The following is a 22,930-nucleotide window of genomic DNA, read 5'->3' on the forward strand; positions in this document are numbered from 1 at the left end:
CTTTTGTCTACAGTAGATGTCTCTGTCAGAGCCTTGTAATTAGTCTAACCCAGGCAGGACCAATTTCATTAAGCTGTTAATTAATTGCCCAGGCAGTGTGTGTAAATCCGCAAAAATTTTCTGCCAGTTTTTAATCCCTCCACCATTATCCCCCCACCCACCAGCACACACACAAAGTATCATTTCCTTTTCAAATATCTTTTGCAATTATGTCAACCAGCCTTCTTCCAGACTCTGTGTGCTTTTGCTTTTATTACATTTAATCTCTTGCCGGCCAGTTTGGAAGAGTAAACAGCTCCTTATTACAGAAAGTCCCCTTATCTTGTTGGCTGTGTGATGAGGTAAACATGCAGCCAGCACTGCTGTTTCCTGGCTTTGTAAGAGCAAGTGGGGAAAACAGGCTTGAGTCACAGTCCTGCAGGGAGAGAGAGATGGTTTGTAAGTGTCTTTATTTATAAACATAACAGGACATGGGCTGAGAAGTCCTCTTCACACCTGTTTCAGCTTCAGTCAGTTCCCAACCTTTAAGTAATAAGCACAGCACGATGTATGCAGTTTCTGTATTTGATTTAGTTATGATTGAGTAAAATATTCGATTTAGTCTGTTTCGGCATTATAGTTAAGTTACAGAATTAACTGTGACAGTGCTTTATAAAGACTAAATGGATAAATAGCTGAATAGTTACTACCATTTCACTGAACCTTGGAAAATGCTGAATGACACATGTAATATCTGGGTTCACTGGGTTCTCCTCCAAACCTCCAATTTGCAGTCAGTGGTAGAAACCAGAGCCCTGGTCAGCAGTCACTGAGTCATTGAGAAACAAAGATCAACAGGTGTACACATTTATCAGGCAAAACGTGTTGGTGCTATAGGACACCAGAAAAAGTAAGAGGATGCATCTTTTTGCACAAAGGTACATCAACCATAGAGCTCAAGGAAAATGATGTTAAAATGGAGTTCTAAATGCATTTCTTCAAGGTGTTTTAGGAGTGGGGCCAGCTATTTTTCTACTACTGATACCCTGCTGTAACAAATGGCAAAACAAGCTTTTTATTTTAATTAGGATGTTATCACAGCTAGGGCAATGAATGCAGCCAAAAGGAGGTTGTGGTTTATTTATTCTTTTAACAATGAACTCGGGTTCCCTGAGATAAGTTAATTCTTAAACCTTTCTTACTCTGCTAGCCCCTCGGCTCTCAGGTTCACTGTCTTGTTCTTGATTTCTCCAAAGCTCTCCCACAGCAGTTCCTGATACAGCCTCTCCCTCTCGCAAATGCAACGACGTAGCAAACACCTGCTATGAGGGATGAGGGAACACCAGTTTAAATAGGGCGGAGCCTAGCTGTCAGGTACGAGGATTGTAAGGGACGACAGCTGGCTCCTCTTAGGCAGTCATTTGAGCTGACTGTCACAGATGTCTTTTCTAAATGATCTCTTTTAAGTTGCTTGGAAATTATGCCAGTCTGATTTTTTAATCTAGAAATATATGTCAATAATTACGTCATAATTAGGCAAAGCGTAACTACAGTACCTTTCTTTTAGAAAAAGCAAACTCTTAGTAAAAGTCAAGTATAAGTTCCTTTCTGTTTTGGGATGGCTTACACACATTTACTTACACTTGAACAGACAGTTTATCAAAATGGCCAAATACACATTTCTGATACTGAAGCATTTTTCTTCAAATGAAACAGGTTTATGTTTTTTGGCTTCCCCCCACCTTCCAAACATGAAAAAAGATTGGTGTCTGTAGGATTGTTCCTATCAGCTTGTGCATGTTTGCCCTGCTATGGGGTGGTGTGACAGTTTGATTATTGACAGATAAAAGTTTGCCATTTAAAAAAATTAACAATATAAAAGTTGTATTTTTTTTAGGTAAAACCACCTAAAGCTAACAAAATTTAAAAGTACAACTAAAACTGTCCCTCTCCTTACCTATGGTCACGAGCTTTGCGTAGTGCCCAAACAAATGACATTAAGAGTACGAGCAGAAATTAGTTTTTTCTTTGTAGGTCTGCTGGGCTTACTCTCTGTAACAGGGTAAAGAGCTCAGCACTCTGGGAGGACCTTGGAGTCGTGTATACCCTCTAGGTCGAGAGGAGCTAATGGAGGTAGTTTGTATTTGGAGAGGATGGCCCCAGTCCGATAAGCCAGCAACCATGTCGCCCTGTAGCTCTCAACTGGTTCCTGGGAAGCTACAGTTGCTGCTGGAAGTCATGTTAGTGGGGCCAGTGGGGGGCACCCACCCTGCAGTCTGTATGGGTCATAATGCCACAGTATAGTATATACTGTAGTGGGCGCCATCTTTTGGATGAGACGTTAAACCGAGGTCATGACTCTCAGTGGGAATTTCTCGATAAGAGTAGGGAGTTACCCCGGTGTCCAGGCCAAATTTCCCCCCTTGGCCTTTACTGTGGCCTCCAAATTGTCCCAATTTATGATTGGCTTGCACTTGCCCAGCGATGGACTGGCACCCTGTGTCATGACATGACCCCTGGGCACCTCCTGCTGGAGGAGTACCAAGCACAGCCCAATGGGAAGAGCCCCTGGGGCAGGCTCAGGACACACCGGAAGGATTTTTTCTCTCAGTTGGTCTGGGAACACCTGGAAATCCCCCAGGAGGAGCTGGAGACTGTTACTGGGAATAGGAATCTCTGGTCTTCCCTGCTCAGGCTTTGACCACCACTACCCTCTCCAGGAGTATGTGGTTACAATATGGATGGAAAAAAAACTGTTACAATAAAATGAAACTGAGTAATAATGAAAAAATGACCGATAATATGGAAGAAGCTGAAAAAAACAATAACCTTTAAATATATACAGTATATTAGATGTATTATTCCAACATGGAAATTCCATGATATACATTGATCAAATAATCCAGGAAAAGTATTTTAAAGGTCTGCTCCTGGCAGTGAGAAAGATGCACTGTACATTGCAAAGGCAAAGCAATATTCTCTCACATGTGGAGAAGCACTGTTTCGTAGGCAGAACCCAGACACACTGGGCAAAGATCCTAATAGCATTTACCATTTAGATTATAGGAATACCAGCTCCAGCAGTTCTGCAGCATGGATGTGAATACAGGGCAAATGTGTTGTAAGCTAAAATTAGTACAGGCTTTATTTCACCAGCAAGGAGTAGAGCCCTATTAACAGACACATCAGGAAGAGGGACATAGTGCAAACACACACGTCCCGATGACACTGATGGATATGGCTTGTGAAAAGGGCAGACGTTTCCATGAGTTGTCCTCCCCGCCCCCCGCTTGAAAAGGGTTAACATCTCCAGATCAAAGATAAGCCCTTATTGCAAACAGCAAAAGCCTGCTTTCCTCCTGCCTCTCCAATAAAGAGCCTGTGGTCCAAACAATTACTTCTCTCTGTGACGTACAAGAAGCTGCGGAGCTCGGTGTGTTTTATTAAAGGCTTGCCTCTTAAATTATTTCTTGCAAAAAGGCCAGGCACATCCTGCAGGCATTGGAGCTAATAAATAGAGGAGGTGGAAGAGGGAACATCGTGGTGACTTGCACCTGGTGTATCTCAACAGAATGCATTACAAGGTAAGGTAGCTCTTCCCTCTTTCGAATAGCTCATGGCTGTAATAACAGTCAAAGGCTTGGGCTTTAGGGGCACTTGCTAATGCTAATTTATTTTTCATTTTAAGGGAGTAGTGAGGCTTAAAGTTGTGTAAGTTTGAAAAAGTTACTTTTACAAACGTTTTTTGGGCATTTAAAAATCGAAAAGAAGAATCAAGGCAAGTTCATTGTTCTGGTATTATGGACACTTGGACAGTCAAACCGATTTATTCTGGGCTTTGGACCATTTCAGCAAATGTTAGCTGTTGCAGCTGCTGGGAACTTTGTAGGAGATATTCTACATTCTGTTAGTAATCATTATGTCAATGGAACGTACCAGTTAATTCTAATCAGAAGCTATTTTCCCACTTAGCTTCGCATGCAAACCTTAATAAGAAGCTTTACTATGATTTATACACATTTAAACATGTCTGTTTCCTACTAACATTGTACTTACAGTATTTAAATGTCATAAAATAAACTTTTAGGATTTATAACTATATATTGGAAAGCGGAACAGAAATCTGTTTGCATGAATTTGGGAGTTGTACAGTTTAATGTTGTAGTTGTATGGACATATCTTCCCAATTTGTGGATTTCATGTGTTTCAGATCTGTTCTATAAGCCCCAAAATGAGTACTTAAAATGACTTTTATTATTTAAATAAATGTATGTAAATGTTAAATAATGTAGAATTAACTGAGACAGACCTTGCTGTCTTCCTGGTGAGAATGAAGTTTGAATTAATTTCTATAGGTTGCTTTGAAAAACAGTAATTATGAAACCTTTTACTATATCAGCCTGATGGACAACAAGGCTCTCTCCCAACACATTACCTAAAATGCTTTATGTGTTTTTGCTGCTAATAAAAATAATATGTATGCTCAATTTTTACTTAGACTACTCTTGAATACTGTATCTACCTGTATAAAGCTCTGTGCTCATCCTATCAACAAACAGCTGCTGACAGTTCTGTAAGCAAATTTAGACATAAAGGATTCTAATCTAATTGTTGAATATACAGTATGTGTATATACTGTATATTCCAGAAGCAAAATGTATTTCTGGCATTAATGTCTGGTTTTACAACAGTAATGAGTTCCTGTTAGACATTATTATGTATCAGATTCACTTCAATTCTCAACTACTACATGACATTTGTATGTTCATTAGCGCTAAAAGGAGGGAACTGCTCATTCAAGTAAAGCTTAGCAAGGGTGCCTTTAGAGAGAAAAGGAAAAAAACATCCCACACACCCCAGGCAAGAATACTGTATTTTCTGCAGTTCAGAGCCTCAAGGTTTGATCTCATGACAGAGAGGTCTTATTGTGCCTAAACATCAGGCTTATTGTGATACATTCTGTTTCACCCAGGTTTTATAGTTCATCCAACCAGTTTACTCTGAACGATGCCCAGTTTCAACCCTCTACGATGGTTGAAGGATGGCAGGGAGTCCAGGAAGCTCGTGTTAGTGGTGGTCTTTGTCGCCTTGCTGGTAGATAACATGCTGCTTACTGTCGTGGGTAAGTCAATCCTCTGTCTTCTGAGCAAGCTGTTTGTTTTGTTTTTGAATCAGAATGCAAATCTGAATGAAAGCTAACAATGCACCTAATGAAAAAAAATGTGCATGAATATTTAAAACAACTGGTCAGGGAAGTTGTTAAAAATAAGGGAACCTCCCAACAAATATGTGAGATGTGGCCAGTGTAGAACAAAACCAAACACGTGAATTAATTTAAATCGTAGACAAACTGTAAATGGTACTAGTTTGACCCATACATATCAAGGCTTTCGTAACCCTTAACATATACGTTAATGAAGGAAAAATAGATTGATAGGGAAAGCATACACATTGCATGTGTACCTTTGTTTTCCCTCTAACTAAATCCAAAATTCACTCTGTTCAAATTCAAATAAGATTCAAATCGGAAGCTAACCTTTAGGATAAACTGATTAAAATGTTGACATGGTCTGTGGCACACTCTGATTTCAGTGGAGCAAACCTGACAGAGCAAACAACTACCTTTCTGTCATTTGTTTTGGTCACTTTACGTCTTTGCTCTAATTACACAAACTTTTGGAGTGCATTTGTATGTGACAAAACGTCTATGAACACTGAGGTCAATTGGTTCGTTTCTTGTTTTACTGGTGTCTGCTTCTAAAGTGCATCTCTTTCCCCAAACTAAACAACTGTCATCTCTGATTTTGTAGTGCCCATCATCCCCAGCTTCCTATATGCCACCGAGTACCAGACGTCAGAACATTCTGTAACCCTGAACGACAGCTCACTTCCAGCACAGAAGGCCTATGAAGCCACCACATTCTCCTCTGTCTTTTCCTTTTATGACAACGCAACCTACGTCGTTAGTGACTCTGCTGTCAACGTGTCAGACCTCATTTCCGATGTGAATGTCAACAGCTCTTTCGAAATGGAGGCCGTGACGTCAGCACCATATAACAACTGTGTGAAGAACAGTGACTACCTCGTGGAAGAAAATGTTCGTGTGGGGCTGCTGTTCGCCTCCAAAGCTTTAGTACAGCTATTGACTAATCCCTTTGTTGGCCCTCTGACAAACAGGTACTGTCTGAGGCTTCTTACCCCAAGCCTAGGAGAGCACTCAAACCAGGGTCAATATTCTTCTTTGCTTTTAAATATGGTTCTTCTTTCTTTACCTTCAGGCTGTTTCAACAAGAGTAAGGCTGTTTCCTCTCAGTTATGTCTAAGTTCATTTGAAACAGAAAATTCAATATCTGTTTTGTCTTATAAGTATCTTTGTGCTAATTAATGCTTCTTCATAAGAACGTTTACACGTGAACTGAGGTAATTTGGCCCATCTTACATCAAGCATGCAGCTTTTCTCCCTGTCTTGAACTGTGCTAGTTATGGTGCTCAAGTGTATCAAAGCCATGTCGGCAGTTCATTCTAATCTCAACAGGCAAAATAGTAATCAAGCTGATGCTTACAGCACAGCAGTAGCATGTGACAAGTTAGCTAAGGAAGATCAGCTCTCTTTGCCTCCTATCCCAACTGAATTTAAACACAAATGTCTGAGTAGATTCTGTACAGTCCTTGGGCACCAAAGCTCATTTATTTCAGATTCATACTGTATCTGTATAAATCAGCTGACGAGCACACCCCATAATGTGTAATGAATCTGTTCATTATGGAAATTTTGATTTAAACTACAGGTGCTCCAATGTACAGTATACATGCAGTGGATATATGGAGTCATTTTATGAGCAAGACACTAGAAAGTTTATTTGCTGGCACTTTGTATTACAAGGTCACTATTTGTGGTTTTATGCTTAACCTGTAAATTATTAATTTTGATGCCTATAGCACTTCCATGACCTGAAACAAAACTTATTTTTGTTGTGGTAACTCTTCGTAACAACTCATTATAGTATATTCTCACACCGCAATGCGGGTTCTAATAAATCCGATCTTGCACAGGGACAGCCCTTTGTTCATTTACGTGCCCTTTTGAATACAGTGGAGAGTTAGCTGCAGTTTTTGATTTTCCCCTTAAACACAATTACAGTAGGAAAAAGATGGAAATATTTGCCATGTGCTATAATGAGGGGCCCTACTCTAGTGTGTTGGGAACTGCCTGCTGATTTGTTTAAAAACATCAAGGTCTCCAAGTCTTTTTGCCCTCCATTTTGAAGGTCAGTCATTACCAAAGTTAATATCAGCTCCTTAAAATAAAGAATAGTCAAGTCACTGTGTCCTTTCACCAATCTAAAACACAAAATAAATAAGCCAACCACTTCCTCAGCCTGACTGTCTCTTGTGTGTTTTCCCTTTTCCAGGATCGGATTCCACATCCCAATGTTTGCTGGATTTATTATCTTGTTCTTCTCGACAATAAGTAAGCATCAATTAATAAACATGAAATATAAGTAATAGCACATACAGATTCATCAGAGGAATAATAATAATAATTACTTTTTGGCAAGGAATGTCAGAGCTCCTAATGGACTCTCCGAAGTTTGTCATCATTGGGGTTATTATGGACTTTTTGATAAACTCTCATAACTTTTCATCCTACTGTATGAAGCCTCAAAGGTTTTGCCTTGGAGATGTTTGAATTTATCCTAAAGCATTTTAGTTTTGCTTGTAGCATTTCTTGCCTGTTTGAATCAGAAAAGCCTGGGCAAGTTTTAGTCCTGAATAAAGCTTAACTCAGTCACATCCTTCTGATTTTAGCATTTAATGGGGAGGGTTTAATTGCAGAAAAATGAAGTGTTTCATTGTGTTAAGCATTTTGGGTAAAATTCCAGCATAAATATATACATTTACAAACTTGCAGTCAGTACATATACATTGGCATATACAAATATGATCAATGCTATTCTTTCATTCTGCTAATTATGGTCCACTAATGCAGTTAACATTTCTGTACAACTTACCTGAGATCAACTAACAAATCTTTGCTTATTGTCTTTCTGATTTGCAGTGTTCGCCTTTTCAGGAACATACACCCTTCTATTTGTGGCTCGAGCCCTGCAAGGATTCGGTTCTTCATTCTCCTCTGTAGCAGGTAGGGAACCTTTGAGCACATATGATAGGCAGAAACTATGTGGTTGCACTAAACTCCATGTACTTTCCATTTGTGTCCTCTGGTTCGTCTTGCACTGTTGAGTGAACTATTAGCTTCATATCTTATATTGAAAAAACTGCTGTAGATGATGTTTTTGTAAATTGTTTCTCAGGATCTTTCCGGGACATACAGAGTGGCAAGAGACCCCCTTCCCGCCCCTTAGTCCCGGCACCATGACTTAATAAAATGTTATGCCATGAACCTGGCATGAACCAAATTGTTTTGTATAAAAAACTGAAAGTTTGAATTTGGTTAATATATCTGAGTTCCTTTTATAAACGGCCCTTTATACTTTCCATTACAGTACTTTGAACTAAAGCCAGCAGTTGTTTCTGACTTCATCTTGTTGCCTTGAGCCAGCCTCACTATTACTACATGACAATGGAGACAGAAATATGTTAATTTTCCAAAGACGGGTTTAAGAATTGTATGTCAAAAATGAAGCAATACTGGCGACGCATGCAAACTAACAAGTGGGTGGCTGGTTTTCTTTCAATATGGAAACCAGGAATTTTGTACATTAAACAACTTAATTTACATATTTAAAAGAAGGCATTCGGAAACAGAAGTTTCAATAGGGCCTGTGCTGTCTTTGTAGGCCTGGGGATGCTGGCCAGTGTTTACACAGATGACAATGAGAGAGGTGTTGCCATGGGACTAGCTCTTGGAGGTCTAGCAATGGGAGTTCTTAGTAAGTAGCATCCTGTTTTCCAGTTTTGCATCATTTATACACAAGTGTTTCACAGTTACATTTATACACAGTTACAGTACATTTATTGCATCTGTACTAATACCCAGAAAAGTGCTACTTTCACATATGCACATTCACAAAATCACTCTTAATCTTAAATCTTAAATCAGATCTTAAACAAATATTTTCTGCATTAATGCTGATTTTCATGGGGTGATTACATCGATAAGTGGTAAAGAAGTAAAGTGTAAAAATGTTTCCTTGATTTTTCTACCCATTACTAAAACAGCACACTACATGGGTTAAGTGTCTCAGAAAGCTTCATGCAATGAGGAGTTTAGTTTTTATAACTCATAATTAACCGTGGAACAAGTCACGTGTATAATGTAAAGCACAATTTATTCTCTATTTCTTTGAGAGAGTCAGTTGTCATGGACAGAACTGTGACTACAAAATTACTGTGGTTCAGTAAAATTGTGTTTTTGCCTTTTCTCTGACAGTTGGAGCCCCATTTGGAAGTGTTATGTATGAGTTTGTTGGGAAAAGTGCCCCGTTCATTGTTTTAGCTTGCCTGGCTTTAGTTGATGGAGGTAAGTTAGTAAGTACTGTAAGTCAGTATATATTTATACACATATTACACCATGTAACGTTTTCTAAAGTTCTCCCAATAAGGTAAGGTGTCACAACGTCACAAATGAAATATTTTGTGATCGTAAGTCTTACAAAATAATTAATCATGACAGGCTTTAGCAGAGTAAACAAAAGTGTTGCAGTTTATTTAGGGTACTAGCAGTGAGGTGAGTGGCATAGCAGTTGGTGCTGAGATAGGGGGTTTGCCCCATATTCTTGTGAATTTTATTGGGGTGCTCCACTTTTCTCCACCTTTCACAGACATGCTGGCTATGACACATGGTGCCTCTACATTGTCCACACATCTTGTGTGTGTAACCTGCATTGCACTGGCATTTCTTCCAAGGTATAGTCCAACCTTGAGCCCTGTGCTTTCAGTACAGGCTCCACGTTGCCATAACGTTCCCTAGGAATAAGTGCCTGGTATTGGCTAAACAGTATTGGTAGGCTAATATGAATGGTGTTCAACCAAGGTGCATTAAGACATTGGTAATAACCCTTGAGCATTGGTAAAAATCTACAGTATATGTCATTGAAATAATAATGTAATTGTATTTCCTTACTCCCTTCTCCTACATAGCATTACAGCTCTGCATACTGCGGCCATCAAAGATCTCTCCTGGGGTGAGTGTTTCTTCCCTTTCCATTTAAACAAAATCAAAATCACCAGGGGCAGGGGAAAACCTTGAATGTCAAATGTAGTTCTGAAGAATAAACTGGAAGAAAGATGTCCAATTTTGTTAGTATGTCCCAGTAGCACTGTGTTCAATATGACAAAATGCTTGTTATCTTCATTGGCAGGCAATCGAGAAGCAGTCCAATACTGACTAAGGAACTGTATTCTCATTTACAGGACTTAGCCACAGCGTAATACAGACTATGTCTAATGCTGCTGATCCAAAAGATTTGATTAACACATCCTGTTAATTCTTGTGACCAACAAAAGTCTTCCTGTAATATAGCAATTAGCCTGATCTTGTGAGGTCTCAGCCCACAATTCCAGTAGGCCTCCTTCCACCATTTGACTAATTAAAATGCTTATGATTCACTATAGAAATGTGGTCTTCCCTAGACAACTGCATTTGAGCTCTAGTAAAATCTTAACCTGAAAGTTTAAAAATTTTCTTAAATCTAAATCTTAAATTGTAAGCCACAGACACTGCACTTTCTGGATCTGAAATTATAACATACAGGAAAGAACGTTTGTTATCAGCCCTAGGTTTATGGAAGGTAAACTGCTTTCAAACCTAGAATCCTACTTTTATTATTCGCAGCTACCGTAATTATCTTAACATTAACATGATTAATATTTAAGACTATTTTCCACTTATTTTTTATTGAGGTTATTTTTGGTAAAAACTCCATTGAGAATCTCCTAATTAAAATTGCCAGAGACTTCTGCGCTGTTAATTTCTGTAGCACATAAACCTCAAGAGATAATAATGGCTGCAAACCAGTTTTTTTTCTCAGTAAAAATGCCAATATTTGTGGTGTAGATCCAGTTGAAATCTTACCAGTGTCCTTTGCCTAGTAATATACCTTTGATTTTTTTCCAGAGTGTAGAAGGCACACCTTTATTAACCTTACTACGGGATCCTTATATTCTAATAAGTGCAGGTAAGAACAGATTCCGAGTTATTTAAGAACTATCATCTCATCTGTTGCTGAGAAAAAAAATCACAGCTGTTAAGCATAACACATTTTGTTTTTCAAAAGAATGAAATTAGTGTAAGCTTCAGAATTGATTACCAAGGGAGTCTTAGCCTATCTCGAGAACAGCAGGGTGACAATTCTGGGGGTTGTGATGCTTCATCATGAATTATGAATCATACCACATGAATTGCCTAGGTGCATCATAAGAAAGAGAACCGTGTAATTGTGAATTTTGTGAGTTTGCTTGTTTCTGGTTCATTAAAAACATTTGTCACGCTTTAGAAACTGAAAAGACTATTTTCCCACACTGTGTTAATATTCAGCCTGTTGTGCATTAACCTCTCTCTCTATAAATAACCAGTGTTAACACTCCTCTGGCCCAGTTGTAGTAAATACCTTTCTGTATTACAGGGTCCATTTGCTTTGCTAACATGGGGGTGGCCATGCTGGAACCCACACTACCCATATGGATGATGCAAACTATGTGTTCTCCAGAATGGCAGCTTGGTATGTGGATGTGTTCTCTGTCTCAGACTGTGGTTAAAACTTCATAAGTGCTCTGACACAGCATATCTATAAAAAACTATCGGTCCGCGCTTAAAAGGGGTAATGGGTATCCAAGGTATGGTGCTTTCTGTTTCTGCAATCGTTTCTATGTGAAATGTATTATACGGCTTTCTGTTGTTATTTCAGCTTCAAGTTATATAAATATTTCGTCTTCAATATAAATATTGCCATAAAAAGGAGATTAAAACTTTTATGTAATGTGGGAGCCAGACAGTTCAGTTGTTTAGCCCTGGTAATGTAGAGTTCTGTAATGCAATCTGTGCCCAACACATGCCAATCCACACATGTGAATCTGTTATTGAAATAGAGACATCTGATGATCTATACCCTGTGTACTACAACCACCACTGAGTCTTTCTGAATTTTGATTCACTTTGCCTGAAATGCAGATATTCATTTAGTGTGCTTTGAGGACTTTGACTGTTAAATATTAAACATTAGTAATAAAGGCTCTCTCTAAAGTTAAATATTAGTCAAGCTTGTGGAATTCTTTTATTCCCTTCAAGTTATGGTGAGAGGATAATTTAATTTTAGAAACAATAAAGTTACAAAACTAGAAGTCACTTTTATTTGTTAACTCAGCTACACACATAAAACACTAGAAACATAAGCTAAAACTGTACAGTGTGTTTAACTCGCTGTACTACCTCGATTTGATGTAAATTTGGTGAGAAAGAAAGCTGGCCTCTAACTTGTGCCTGTCACGTGTTTCAAAGTGCTGTGAAAATTGTTTTCAAGTAGGATATTTTTCTACTTGAAAAATATTAATTTATGTCAAGTAATTTTTTTTCCAAGTAAAGATATAAAGTTGTGATTATGCTGCATGAATGCAAAAGTCTGACAACAACTTTAATTTTGATGTTGATGACACCCAAATTTATGTTTGCAAGAAACATCATATTAGTCAAGCACTGTCTGCCATGTCACGCTGTCTCAATAATGTAAAAAAATTGATACAAATAACCTTTCACATCTGAACTCTAACAAGACTGAAGTTATGCTGATTAGCTCTCCTCAACAAATCTAAAGATTGACTATTGATGGTCCTGGAATCGGTTCAAGTGCTCAGGTCAGGAATCTTGGTGTTATCTTTGATCTGAGCCTTTGAATTTGAAGCTCATGTTAGCAATGTTATCTATTTCTCATCCTCATAGTATTGCCCATGTCTGTTCGTATCTCTTCATAATCAGATGCAGAAAAGCTAATACTTTACTTTGTCTTTTTCCAAACGTATAATCATTTACAATGTTTGCTTGTGTTTTCCAAATATGATCGTAGCCAATTGCAGCATGTTCTAAACTCAGCTTCTCTGATCTTAAACTAGAACAGACATGCATAAGTATGAGAAAGTATTTCATGTTTTACCTTCACTCCACTGGCTTCCTGTGGAATTTAGAATAAAATTCAAAATTCTATGGTTCATTTTTCAAGGCTTGAATTGCTTGGCTCCTGCCTGCATCAGTGTACAGTACTGACAAAGTGTGTGCAAAGTACCATTAATATACACCCCAACTTTGTTTGGACTCTTTAGCCTTCTTTAGTTGCCTAAATGAAGCTCTGGGTGTCCATGCTTTGTATTCTTTTGCTAAAAAGCTTTAGCATGATCCCTCAGCTCATATGTGTCAGAATCTTCAAATTTTGTCTTAAACATATCAATATATCTTGATATATAAAATAAAGGGGATAATGATTATAATTTATACTAAAACGATCATTCTCAGAAGTACAGCTAAAAAGTCAGGAAGGATAGAGGCAATTTATCATTTACAAAATCGGTTTAATGGCTATGTGTTTTTACACTGATTTATTGTACTTTATATGTTATTTTTTTATCTCAAATGTTTGATACATGTGTTTAACAAAGAACTAACCTTCTCTTTGATAACATATTTCAGGTATAGCATTTCTCCCTGCAAGTATATCGTACCTCATTGGAACTAACCTGTTTGGCTTGCTAGCTAACAAAATGGGCAGGTAATTTTAGACTGTTACATTTTTTACATTGTTACAACAATTGTAAAAGATGAAAAGAGGGTTTTTTTAATCTTCCAGTATAATTATTTTATTTTGTTGAACAAATTTCAGCCCAGTGCTTAACTTGTGGTCAATATGTTTGGCACATTGGCCTTTTTGCACTGGACTGTGCTTATTTAATAACATTTGTTTTGTCTTTGCTTTCCAATCTTATTATTATAAATTCTCATAAAAGAATAACAGCAGTGTAAATGTGCTCATAAAATGCTTCTGGCATACACCCTCGAGTGAGAAGCTTTATTATCACAGATGCCAATGACTTGTAATAAGGTCTGAATTTATAATTAGGTACAGTAAGTAATTATTTGGTTTTGCATTTGAACTACACTTTGAGTTGGTTTCCTGCTAAAAGTTTGTGAACTCTATTAAAAATTCTTCATTAAAAATGTATGATCCTAGATTAGCTGTATTCATGTGCATAAATGGTTCTTACAAAGAGACGCGTGGCCAGCACAAAATTTACAAGATGCCTTTTCTAATCTTAAATACCATTTTTTTTTCTTTTTTGTTGTTCTTGTGATCTCATACTCTATTGAAAAAGAAGACATTTCTTTAAAAACAGGACTTAAAATGGATGACTATTCTGGTGTCTTTTGTGTTTGAAGTTCTAGATAGTTTGATAAATACTCACAACCTCCTTGGTCCATGTGCTTTACTGTATGTTCCATTGTGTAAGTGAGCTGGCCTTTTAGGTGCAGTGACAGTGTCGATCTCTCTACAGGTGGGTCTGCTCATTGATTGGAATGGTGATTGTTGGAATCAGCCTGCTCTGCGTGAGTATACTAAACATCTGGGATATTTGTGTTTATTTGAAGGAAAAAAACATACATTATTTAGTAGTGTTCGTTTCATTGAAGACTACTGTAGATGAGTAGGTGTGCTTCTTTAATAGACATTTTACATGTTTTTGTGATTCAGAACCATCTATTACTTTTGTAATGCCCACCTGAATTTGGTATAGACAATGGTGTGTTTTTCACATCTCAGTTTGTAACTACAAACCTCACAATTGCACAGAGGGGCGAATGAGGAAGTACAGGCACCTCCTCCCACCTGTTTATCTTTGAGCCAATCGTCTTTTGACACATCACAGACACAACTGCCCCCTACTGGAGGGACAGCACTGATTGGAAGACAGGCGCATCCTTCACTGACAGCACAGTGTGCTAACAGCCAATTAAATGCCACCAATTGGGCTCAATCCCTCAATCACAGAGCTCACCCCTTGCCCTTGGCATGTGAATTTATCAACAAAGGCAATCAGGAGGTAACTGTCTCTGTGTATTTGACTTTGAATCTACTTAATTCATTACCTAGGTTAATTACACTTGTATTATATTTGTGTTATAGAAGAAACTTATTTAGTTATTGAAATTTGTATTCAGGTCAGAAATTCCTAAAACTGATGTTCAATTAAATTAAATCCCAGGTTCCTCTAGCAAACGATATTTATGGACTCATTGGGCCTAACGCCGGCCTTGGACTTGCGATTGGTAAGTGATGCTCATATTTTGTGTTGATTCTTTCAATGCAAAGAACAAGTCACATTATTGATAAGCCACTATTCAAATTGAATCTGAATCCAAACTGTGTCCAATGTTTATTTAAAATGCAGAATGAAGATCCATTTGATTTTAAATACATTCAGTATGGAACTTTACAAGATACAGCTTTTAATGCAATCACATTTTTTTATATGTCAACACTAACTTCGTATGCATCAGGATACCTCTGTAAATTCAAATTGCTTGAAAATTCAATTACATTTTCAATATTTTGAAATCTGAATTATTGAAAGTGTACTTTAATAAATTTAATTTGCTGAGCTTTAGTTTGAAATTGTTATCTGGCTTTTGTTTCCAAAAGCAAAGAGTAGATTAACAGTACAGCAGATACAATTTCCATAACAACCTTCAAAATTAAACCTCAGAATGATAAATGGAGTTCATAACAAAAGTTTGGGAGGGATGACAACAAGCAAGTTCAATCAGACTCAGCTGTCAGGAATTAGCAATCGCTACTGAAATCTATTCCTCTCCCAAAACTCTATAACTACCTATGAGATCCCTATCTCTCTCTCTTGCATGTCTCTTGGATCCCACCTCCACCCCCTCTCCACCTCTGCAGCTGCCCCTTGGTCACCCTGCATGGGGGTCCTGGTCTCCTTGTCCTATGGCCAGGAGGTCAGCCCTCAGCCAAGCGGGATAAGCCAAAATTTCACTCCATAATCCTTTCACGACGCTTTAATCTGGAATGTTGCTATTTCTTAGTGAAAACGTTTTATCAATGAAATTATTGTGACACTTCATATTCCTAATTTGCAGACATTTTAGAAAATTACAAGTAACCATTGCCCACATGATGTAGATTAAATTGCGAGTAAATGATAATAAATAATTAGTAAATATTATCTTACTCCGGCACAGTCTCTGGAATCCCCAAACACATGGAAAAGACACACATCTGGCAATTGTGTCAAAGTGGGGTCATGACAATTAACCAATTAAAAAGGCATTATTGTGAAAACAGGATATTGACCTCTGTAATATTATTATAGTCTGCTCAAATGAAATAGATGGTAGTAATGAGTTAGCCACAGAATCTTACACTCTTTAAAATACTACATGTGTTGGCCACTCATTTCACCTGGAATCTGAAAATACAAGCTTTAACATATAGCTTTAAAAACAATGCAAAATAAATACTGTATTAATGTTCCTAAGAATGTGATCAGACCGTTGTAAAATCACCCTTACTCCTAAAAGGCAATGCTTCTGGGATCTATATGGTTTAATTTTATTGATGATTAACTTCACCCATGGTATGTTAAGGAGAGCTTACGTATAGAGTACGTTTAAAAAATTACATGCAACAAAAGAAAATTTACAATATTATCTGAGCCATGAAAAACTAAACAAACAATTTGACAGCTGCAGAGCTTTATTCCGAAATTACCACCTTCAACCTTGTTTCTTTTCTTTAAGACAATATTAAACAAAACACACATTAAAAAAGATTAATTGGAATTGCCATCAATACAGAGGGAAAACATCAAAAGGCATTGATCTTGACAAGAATATGAATTTTTAAATCCTTCATTCCATTCGGTATAATACGCAAAAGAGCTTCTGTTCAAGAAGAATATTTTAAGTGATTAAGAGCTTAAAAAGTAATCATGGTACAATCACTACAGCAAAGGTAGCTAATGATATAAATATTGTGCTTCCCTTTTTACTTATCTTTCTAAAGCTTTTTATTCTGTACGTCATATATTAATGTTGTATAGACTGTTGCATAATTAATTACTGTCGTTTTTAAATAGGTTTCAAAATTATTTCAAAAATGTTAATTAAGTGCATCAATCTGATTTTATCAGATTTTTTTATTCCATGAAATATTGCCACTGGGTTCTATTTTAGGTCCAATTGTATTGACTGTATAAATAAGAATATTGGTCAGAGTATGAACAATGCATAATTTGATTTTTATGCTGCTGATACTGTATTCTTTTCCTCTAACCCGCCTTGAGAATTTATTTCTGAAGTTTTACAAACAGCTTTTAATATTATTCTATATAAACTCTTTGAATTCAAGCTTTATTAAATTAAAAAAGTCAATAATCAAGTCTAATTCTGAGAAATTTGAAAAATGATAGACTAAAACATTACCAGATCCATAGTTTCAGAATTCAGATAACATTTCAACAAAATTAAAATTGGGTTTTGTCCAAAGGTAACAAACAAGGATATTAGACACTTCTACATGCAGAATGGAAATAAATAACAAATTCTAGATATCAAATACATTACTGTGAACTGTGCAAGAAAGTAAGGTGAATATTTCTTGCACTACCTACTGTAAACCGAACCTCGGGTATGCCTTTGTTTATAAAGTGGTTCTGGGAAAATGTCCAGTTTACCTTAGAACCATAGTTCTTATCAGTTAAGATCTTGATAAATATTATAGTTCACAGTTTTAAAGATTGTATGAATCAAAACAAAACATTGTTATTTTGCTCTCACGTCATTGAAAATGCCTCAGAAAGATTTAATGTTGTTTAACTTATCATTGTACCATTTTTAAGATAGGATATAGGTGATCTTTACATTTGATAAATATACTCGTTACTATTTTTAGAGTACTTTTTCTTGAAATAATTCTATCAATTATCAAATGTATCTACTGTAGTATTGTTCTTGTCCTAATGTTGGTAGAAATGATGTGACAAAGTGTTTCAAACAGGCCTCACTTGGAAATGAGATCTTGATGTCACTAGACTTCTAGATTAGACAAGGATTTGAAATGGTCAGAAAAAACAACACACTTTTAACTAGCCATTTCTATCTTTCATTTTCACATCTATAAAATTCAATTGCACCATCCATTGGAAAATCATTTCACAACCTTTTATATTATTTATATCAATTTATTGTATTAATAAACCATTAATGTTTTATATTCTCATGCACTGACTTGTATCTGGGAATGTCTGTTCCCCTTTCAAGAAAAGCAGCTCTCAAACAGTTGCTTGCTGTTTTTCACATCAGTTACTGAGGGGGCCCGTAACTTTTTACTTTCATAAAAATGTCATTAAGTGAATATTTTGCCAAATAAAAGTGTAGCCCATCAAAAACCTGCAGCCTGGAATTATCCTGTCAGTGTAAATTCTGTAGGGCTACCCATTTCCTGATACATGGATTTCTTGACAGCCTAATTGCACAACTTTGTTTTTTTACATTCGTTCAGAAATGGTGTTATTTAGCAGGTGTTCTTGTGGAAGACAAACTCTAATCTTGCACTTTCAATTTCCCATGTATAAAACACACCTGGCTTCACTGTTATAGTAGCTCTCTAGTTAATTTCTCTGAGTGAAGGGCGCTGTCGTTTCCTCAGCCAGACGATGTTAAAGCCAATGTATTAATATCCATTGCTTCATTTAGCCATTGTTAGAATTCAACAGAACACCCGAACAATGGATTTAAACCAGCTTATAATTTCTCATTTCTCCTCTCCTGTAGGTATGGTGGACTCCTCCATGATGCCTATAATGGGCTACCTGGTAGATCTCCGGCATGCTTCAGTCTATGGAACTGTCTACGCTATTGCAGATGTTGCTTTCTGCATGGGATTCGCTATCGGTGAGGAGGTCTTCATAGGTCAGCGATGTTGAAAAACCTGACCACGCTTTTAAAAACTGATTCCAAATGAAAATAGCAGAATGCTAATTCTAATCATAATCTTCCCATGAACATCATCAGGAGAAATGTACTTCTATCACGTGAACTGATATCATGTTTGACCGTTTGACCCTGAGTATCTTGGACATTTGATCTCTGGGGTTTAATGCCAGCTCTCTTTTTGTGGTCTCAGGCCCCTCCACAGCTGGAGCCATTGTGGAAGCTATCGGCTTCCACTACCTCATGGTCATCATTGGCATCATCAACATACTATATGCCCCTTTGTGCTGCTTTTTAAGAAATCCTGCAGCAAGAGAAGAGAAAATGGTGAGAGATTTTAGAATTCATTTTGTGCCCTTTCCCTAGGGTATGGGTTCTGCATTCTTACTTGATGGATTCTTACCTGTTATTTATGAGCCAGAACAAAACAGACTTTGATCCTGTTCAAAAGATGGCAGTGTAAAGCACTACTGGATCAGATTTAATGTTTCCCCAGAGGTGCAGGGGTGAGATACACCCTGTACAGGATGCCAGTCCATCGCAGGACATGTACAGACACAAACATGCACACACTCACACCAGGACCAATTTACCCACAAGCCACTTAGCCTGCTATACCAGGATGCCTGTGGACTGTGAGACTGTGTTGTGGCCCCAACATTGCCTCAAGCAACAATGGTACCTATACACCATACCTCAAATATACTCCAACAACAAAAAAATAAAAAAATAAAAAACATTTTCCCCTTTCCTAATTATTTCTCATTTGTTTGTCTAACGCCTTTAAACAAACCAGTCAACGTTTGTTCCCATTTATAGAACAGCTTATTTTACTAGAGCAATTCAGGTAATATACCTTGCTCAAGGATACAATAACTAATAATAATAATGATGTAACTAAGAATATAAGTTACATATTAGTTACATATAAAAAAATATTAGTGTTTTTGCATGTAACTAATAATATTAGTTACATGCAAAAAAACATGCTGTCCTGTAGTTGCCCCCTGCTAGATTTAAACTTTATATTTTCACAATATCTCCCAAGAAAACAAGAAACTCATGAGCAAAGTGTCTCACCCTGTCACATTTAAGTTATCATCCATTATGTACCACTCGCTGCCAGAGAACTAAACAGGAAAGGAAAAGTTAAGATTAATTTTCCTTCAAGTCACAAGGAGAATCTTTTAGGAAAAGGAGAATCATGTCCTGCTCTTCATCTCTGTGTCTTCTCTCCCAGGCCATAATAAACCAGGAGTGCCCCATGCACGTCAAAACCTACAGCACTCAGAAGGCGTACCGGGAGTTCCCACTGAGTGACGCTAGTGATGAGGAGGAGACTGAAGAGTGACCACATTCCCAGGGCACAGCCAGACACGCTGTCATGCAATCTGATATACAGTACTACACTTGAGCATAGGTGTACTGCACCCTCAAAACAACAACTCTTTGTGGTCTTGCACAGCAAAAACATTTTGTTTCACAAGAAAACAGGCTTGAAAAAATTAAAAAAACAACCAAAGACTTGCCACTATAATGAATTTGTTCCACTGGATGTTGGATGCTGCTTTTCTTGTTTTCACAAACAAATCATCTTGCTTTCTCGTTTTATGTGGAAAGGTACAGTGATAAAAAGTGAGAGGCTAGCTAAAAAGCATACAATTCAGTTTTGCTCTAAAGGATTTTTTTTGTTGTACTTCTGTTTTGTATTCAGAGGTAGATGAAAACAACTAGAAGTGAAACAAAACTGAAATGAAAATTAATTTTATTTCAATTTCTGGTCCTTAAGGACAACTTCTTATGTGGTTGGAAGACTTGCTATAACTACATTGCGTTTCAGAGGTGCCAGAGCCCAGCCTGACATACTGTAAAAGCACAAAGCTCAGAGAGCTCTTCAGGTGGGATTGAGAGTATTTCCCAGGTCCTTTTAAGAATCAATACTGTAGTGTAGCTTGTGCTACAACATTTGTCTTTTTTTACATTGTTAGAATTTTTGCTACAAAATATTATTTTTTCATAATCTGGTTTTAATTCTAAAATGTACAGATTAAAAACTTTCCCTCCCTTTGTCAATGCCTCTGGGGATTTTAATCCTTTTGGATTATGGATTGCCCACAACACTTTGTAGTTCAGTTTTTAGACCTAAATTCAAACTCCTGTGTCTGAAAAAATAACTAAAAGATTATTCATAGGGCCAAATTTAATCAATAAAATTACATCTTCTCTTATTTCGAGATAATCTCTTATTCCTGTGCAAAAATACTCAAAAGTTACCACAGGACAGTTCTCAAGGAAATCTCTTCAATCAGTAAAATCCAAATCTTTACTGTTCGATCTATATATTCCATATTATTACTACCTTAACTAGAAAAATGCTGTAGCCTTCTTCTACACAGCTCCTTTACGTCTTAGCTATTATAAAATCCAATATTCTTTCCTCAGTTTCTTTACTGTCTCAGTGTTTCTTTGTAGATATTACAATTTTATCTTCAGCTGGAGGGTCTATGTTTTTGCTGAGACTTTTAATTTCCTTTCTGCACTGGAGCTTGGTCATGTTTTTAAAGCACAACTTGGTACTTATTCAAGAGAGAGACAGATAGAGAGAGAAAGGGAGAAAATGGGAAAGATTTGCATCAGTGGTGTGTTGTTCTTCAATGCATCCAATTTCCAGGTCCCATAAATAACAAACAAGCATCTGGAACAGAGAGCTAGCCTCTGGAGCCTTCTGTAGACATCTTATTCAATTACCTTGGAAAAAGTCTTGCCTTAAGTAGCCTCTGTGGCTGACGGCTTACTGATTGTACAAGAATTGGTTACTGTGCTTTGCAAATACAATGCTTATCAAACAAAAGCTAGATGCTGAATTAATATTCATAATTTAGGGTCCTAATATGCTCCTTTGACCTCCCAGAGTATGTATAGAATCTTCCAAAACAAAATAAATCCTTCTGGTTTACGATTGTTGCACAAATTACAGCCAGGAGAACAATTAAGAGCCAGACAAAGCTGTTTATGGTAAGGGGAAAGAAGGAAAATAAAGACGACACATATACGTTTACTTGACTGTTGTATGAGCAGGAGAAATATTTGTAGGATTTTGATTTTAAATTTCCTTGAATTGGCCCTCACTATTAGCCCTGGCTAGTGTGTCTCTTGTGTTTTCTGTGCAGCCTGAGTGCTTGATGTAAACCACCACTTTTTCCTGCTCTTGATAGTCTTGAATATTTTACTAGGAGGGTTTTACAAAACACACAAAAATGAAATTCACTGTGATTATGAAAATAATCAATTTTTCCTTACTGTGTTTGTTGTTTGGACTTTTCCATGTATTTAAGTTTCTATACAATAGTTCTACAGTACATATACTTATGCATCTAGATGGAAAACACCTCAGCCTATTTGAGTAGAATGTGTGAGTGCATTAAACGTGTTCAGTTTCAAATACCATTTCTCCAATGTCAGCTTCAAAGAATGGATGCTGAGTCAGAATGTGAAGTTTGATAGTTTTCCCGTGAAGACATCAAATGAACTGGATTTTAATCCAGTTTTTCATTGCCTGTACTCCACTCCAACCCATATGGTGTATGAAAACTGTGTCAGCAGTGACTGGGCATTTTGTTTTAGTTACTTGGTAAATTACTTGGTATACGGAAGATTAAGAAAAAAGCTTTCCATTAATGAAAAATTGCTAAGACTGCTATGTCTGCATCTGAATAATGTTTCTTTCTCTCCGAGCAAAGGAAATACCATTGGAACACATCAAAAAGAATGATTGTGAGCAGTCCAGCTTGTGCACAGTAAACATACATTCAAAAGTGTTTTAAAAAGATCTGAACTTAATATGGGAGTAAACAACAAGGTTTTTTTTTTTCGGTTATTAATGCTAACTACTGCCCTACCTTGCATTATCCATCCTAAGAAAGAAAATATTGGCACAAAAGACACTCTGGTCCACAATCAAACCCAAAACCCAAGGAGCACTGAGAAATTAGTCAT

The 22,930-nt window shown here is 37.0% G+C and overlaps 1 protein-coding gene across 1 annotated transcript; it reads left to right on the forward strand.

Moving 5' to 3' along the window:
- Window positions 1-3,326: 3,326 nt before the first annotated feature.
- Window positions 3,327-22,378, forward strand: slc18a1 (solute carrier family 18 member A1). Its single transcript, XM_088624197.1, has 16 exons — window positions 3,327-3,563; window positions 4,952-5,101; window positions 5,790-6,156; window positions 7,392-7,450; window positions 8,039-8,122; window positions 8,781-8,873; window positions 9,374-9,463; window positions 10,084-10,127; window positions 11,060-11,120; window positions 11,568-11,663; window positions 13,619-13,697; window positions 14,479-14,530; window positions 15,187-15,250; window positions 18,776-18,895; window positions 19,128-19,261; window positions 20,175-22,378. The coding sequence occupies exons 2-16, from the start codon at window positions 4,987-4,989 to the stop codon at window positions 20,283-20,285; spliced, it is 1,569 nt and encodes a 522-aa protein (XP_088480323.1). The 5' UTR covers window positions 3,327-3,563; window positions 4,952-4,986; the 3' UTR covers window positions 20,286-22,378.
- The last annotated feature ends 552 nt before the right edge of the window (window positions 22,379-22,930 follow it).

This window comes from Lepisosteus platostomus, chromosome 3 (genome assembly GCF_059453375.1).
Source record: "Lepisosteus platostomus isolate fLepPlt1 chromosome 3, fLepPlt1.hap1, whole genome shotgun sequence".
Taxonomy (NCBI): Eukaryota; Metazoa; Chordata; class Actinopteri; order Semionotiformes; family Lepisosteidae; genus Lepisosteus; species Lepisosteus platostomus.

Excerpts from the sequence above, each read along its gene's own strand:
- slc18a1 (XM_088624197.1), top strand. The coding sequence starts at position 4,987 with ATGCCCAGTTTCAACCCTCTACGATGGTTGAAGGATGGCAGGGAGTCC. Across the intron at positions 10,128-11,059 it reads CATCAAAGATCTCTCCTGGG|AGTGTAGAAGGCACACCTTT; the intron begins GTGAGTGTTTCT and ends ATTTTTTTCCAG. Across the intron at positions 19,262-20,174 it reads CAGCAAGAGAAGAGAAAATG|GCCATAATAAACCAGGAGTG; the intron begins GTGAGAGATTTT and ends CTTCTCTCCCAG.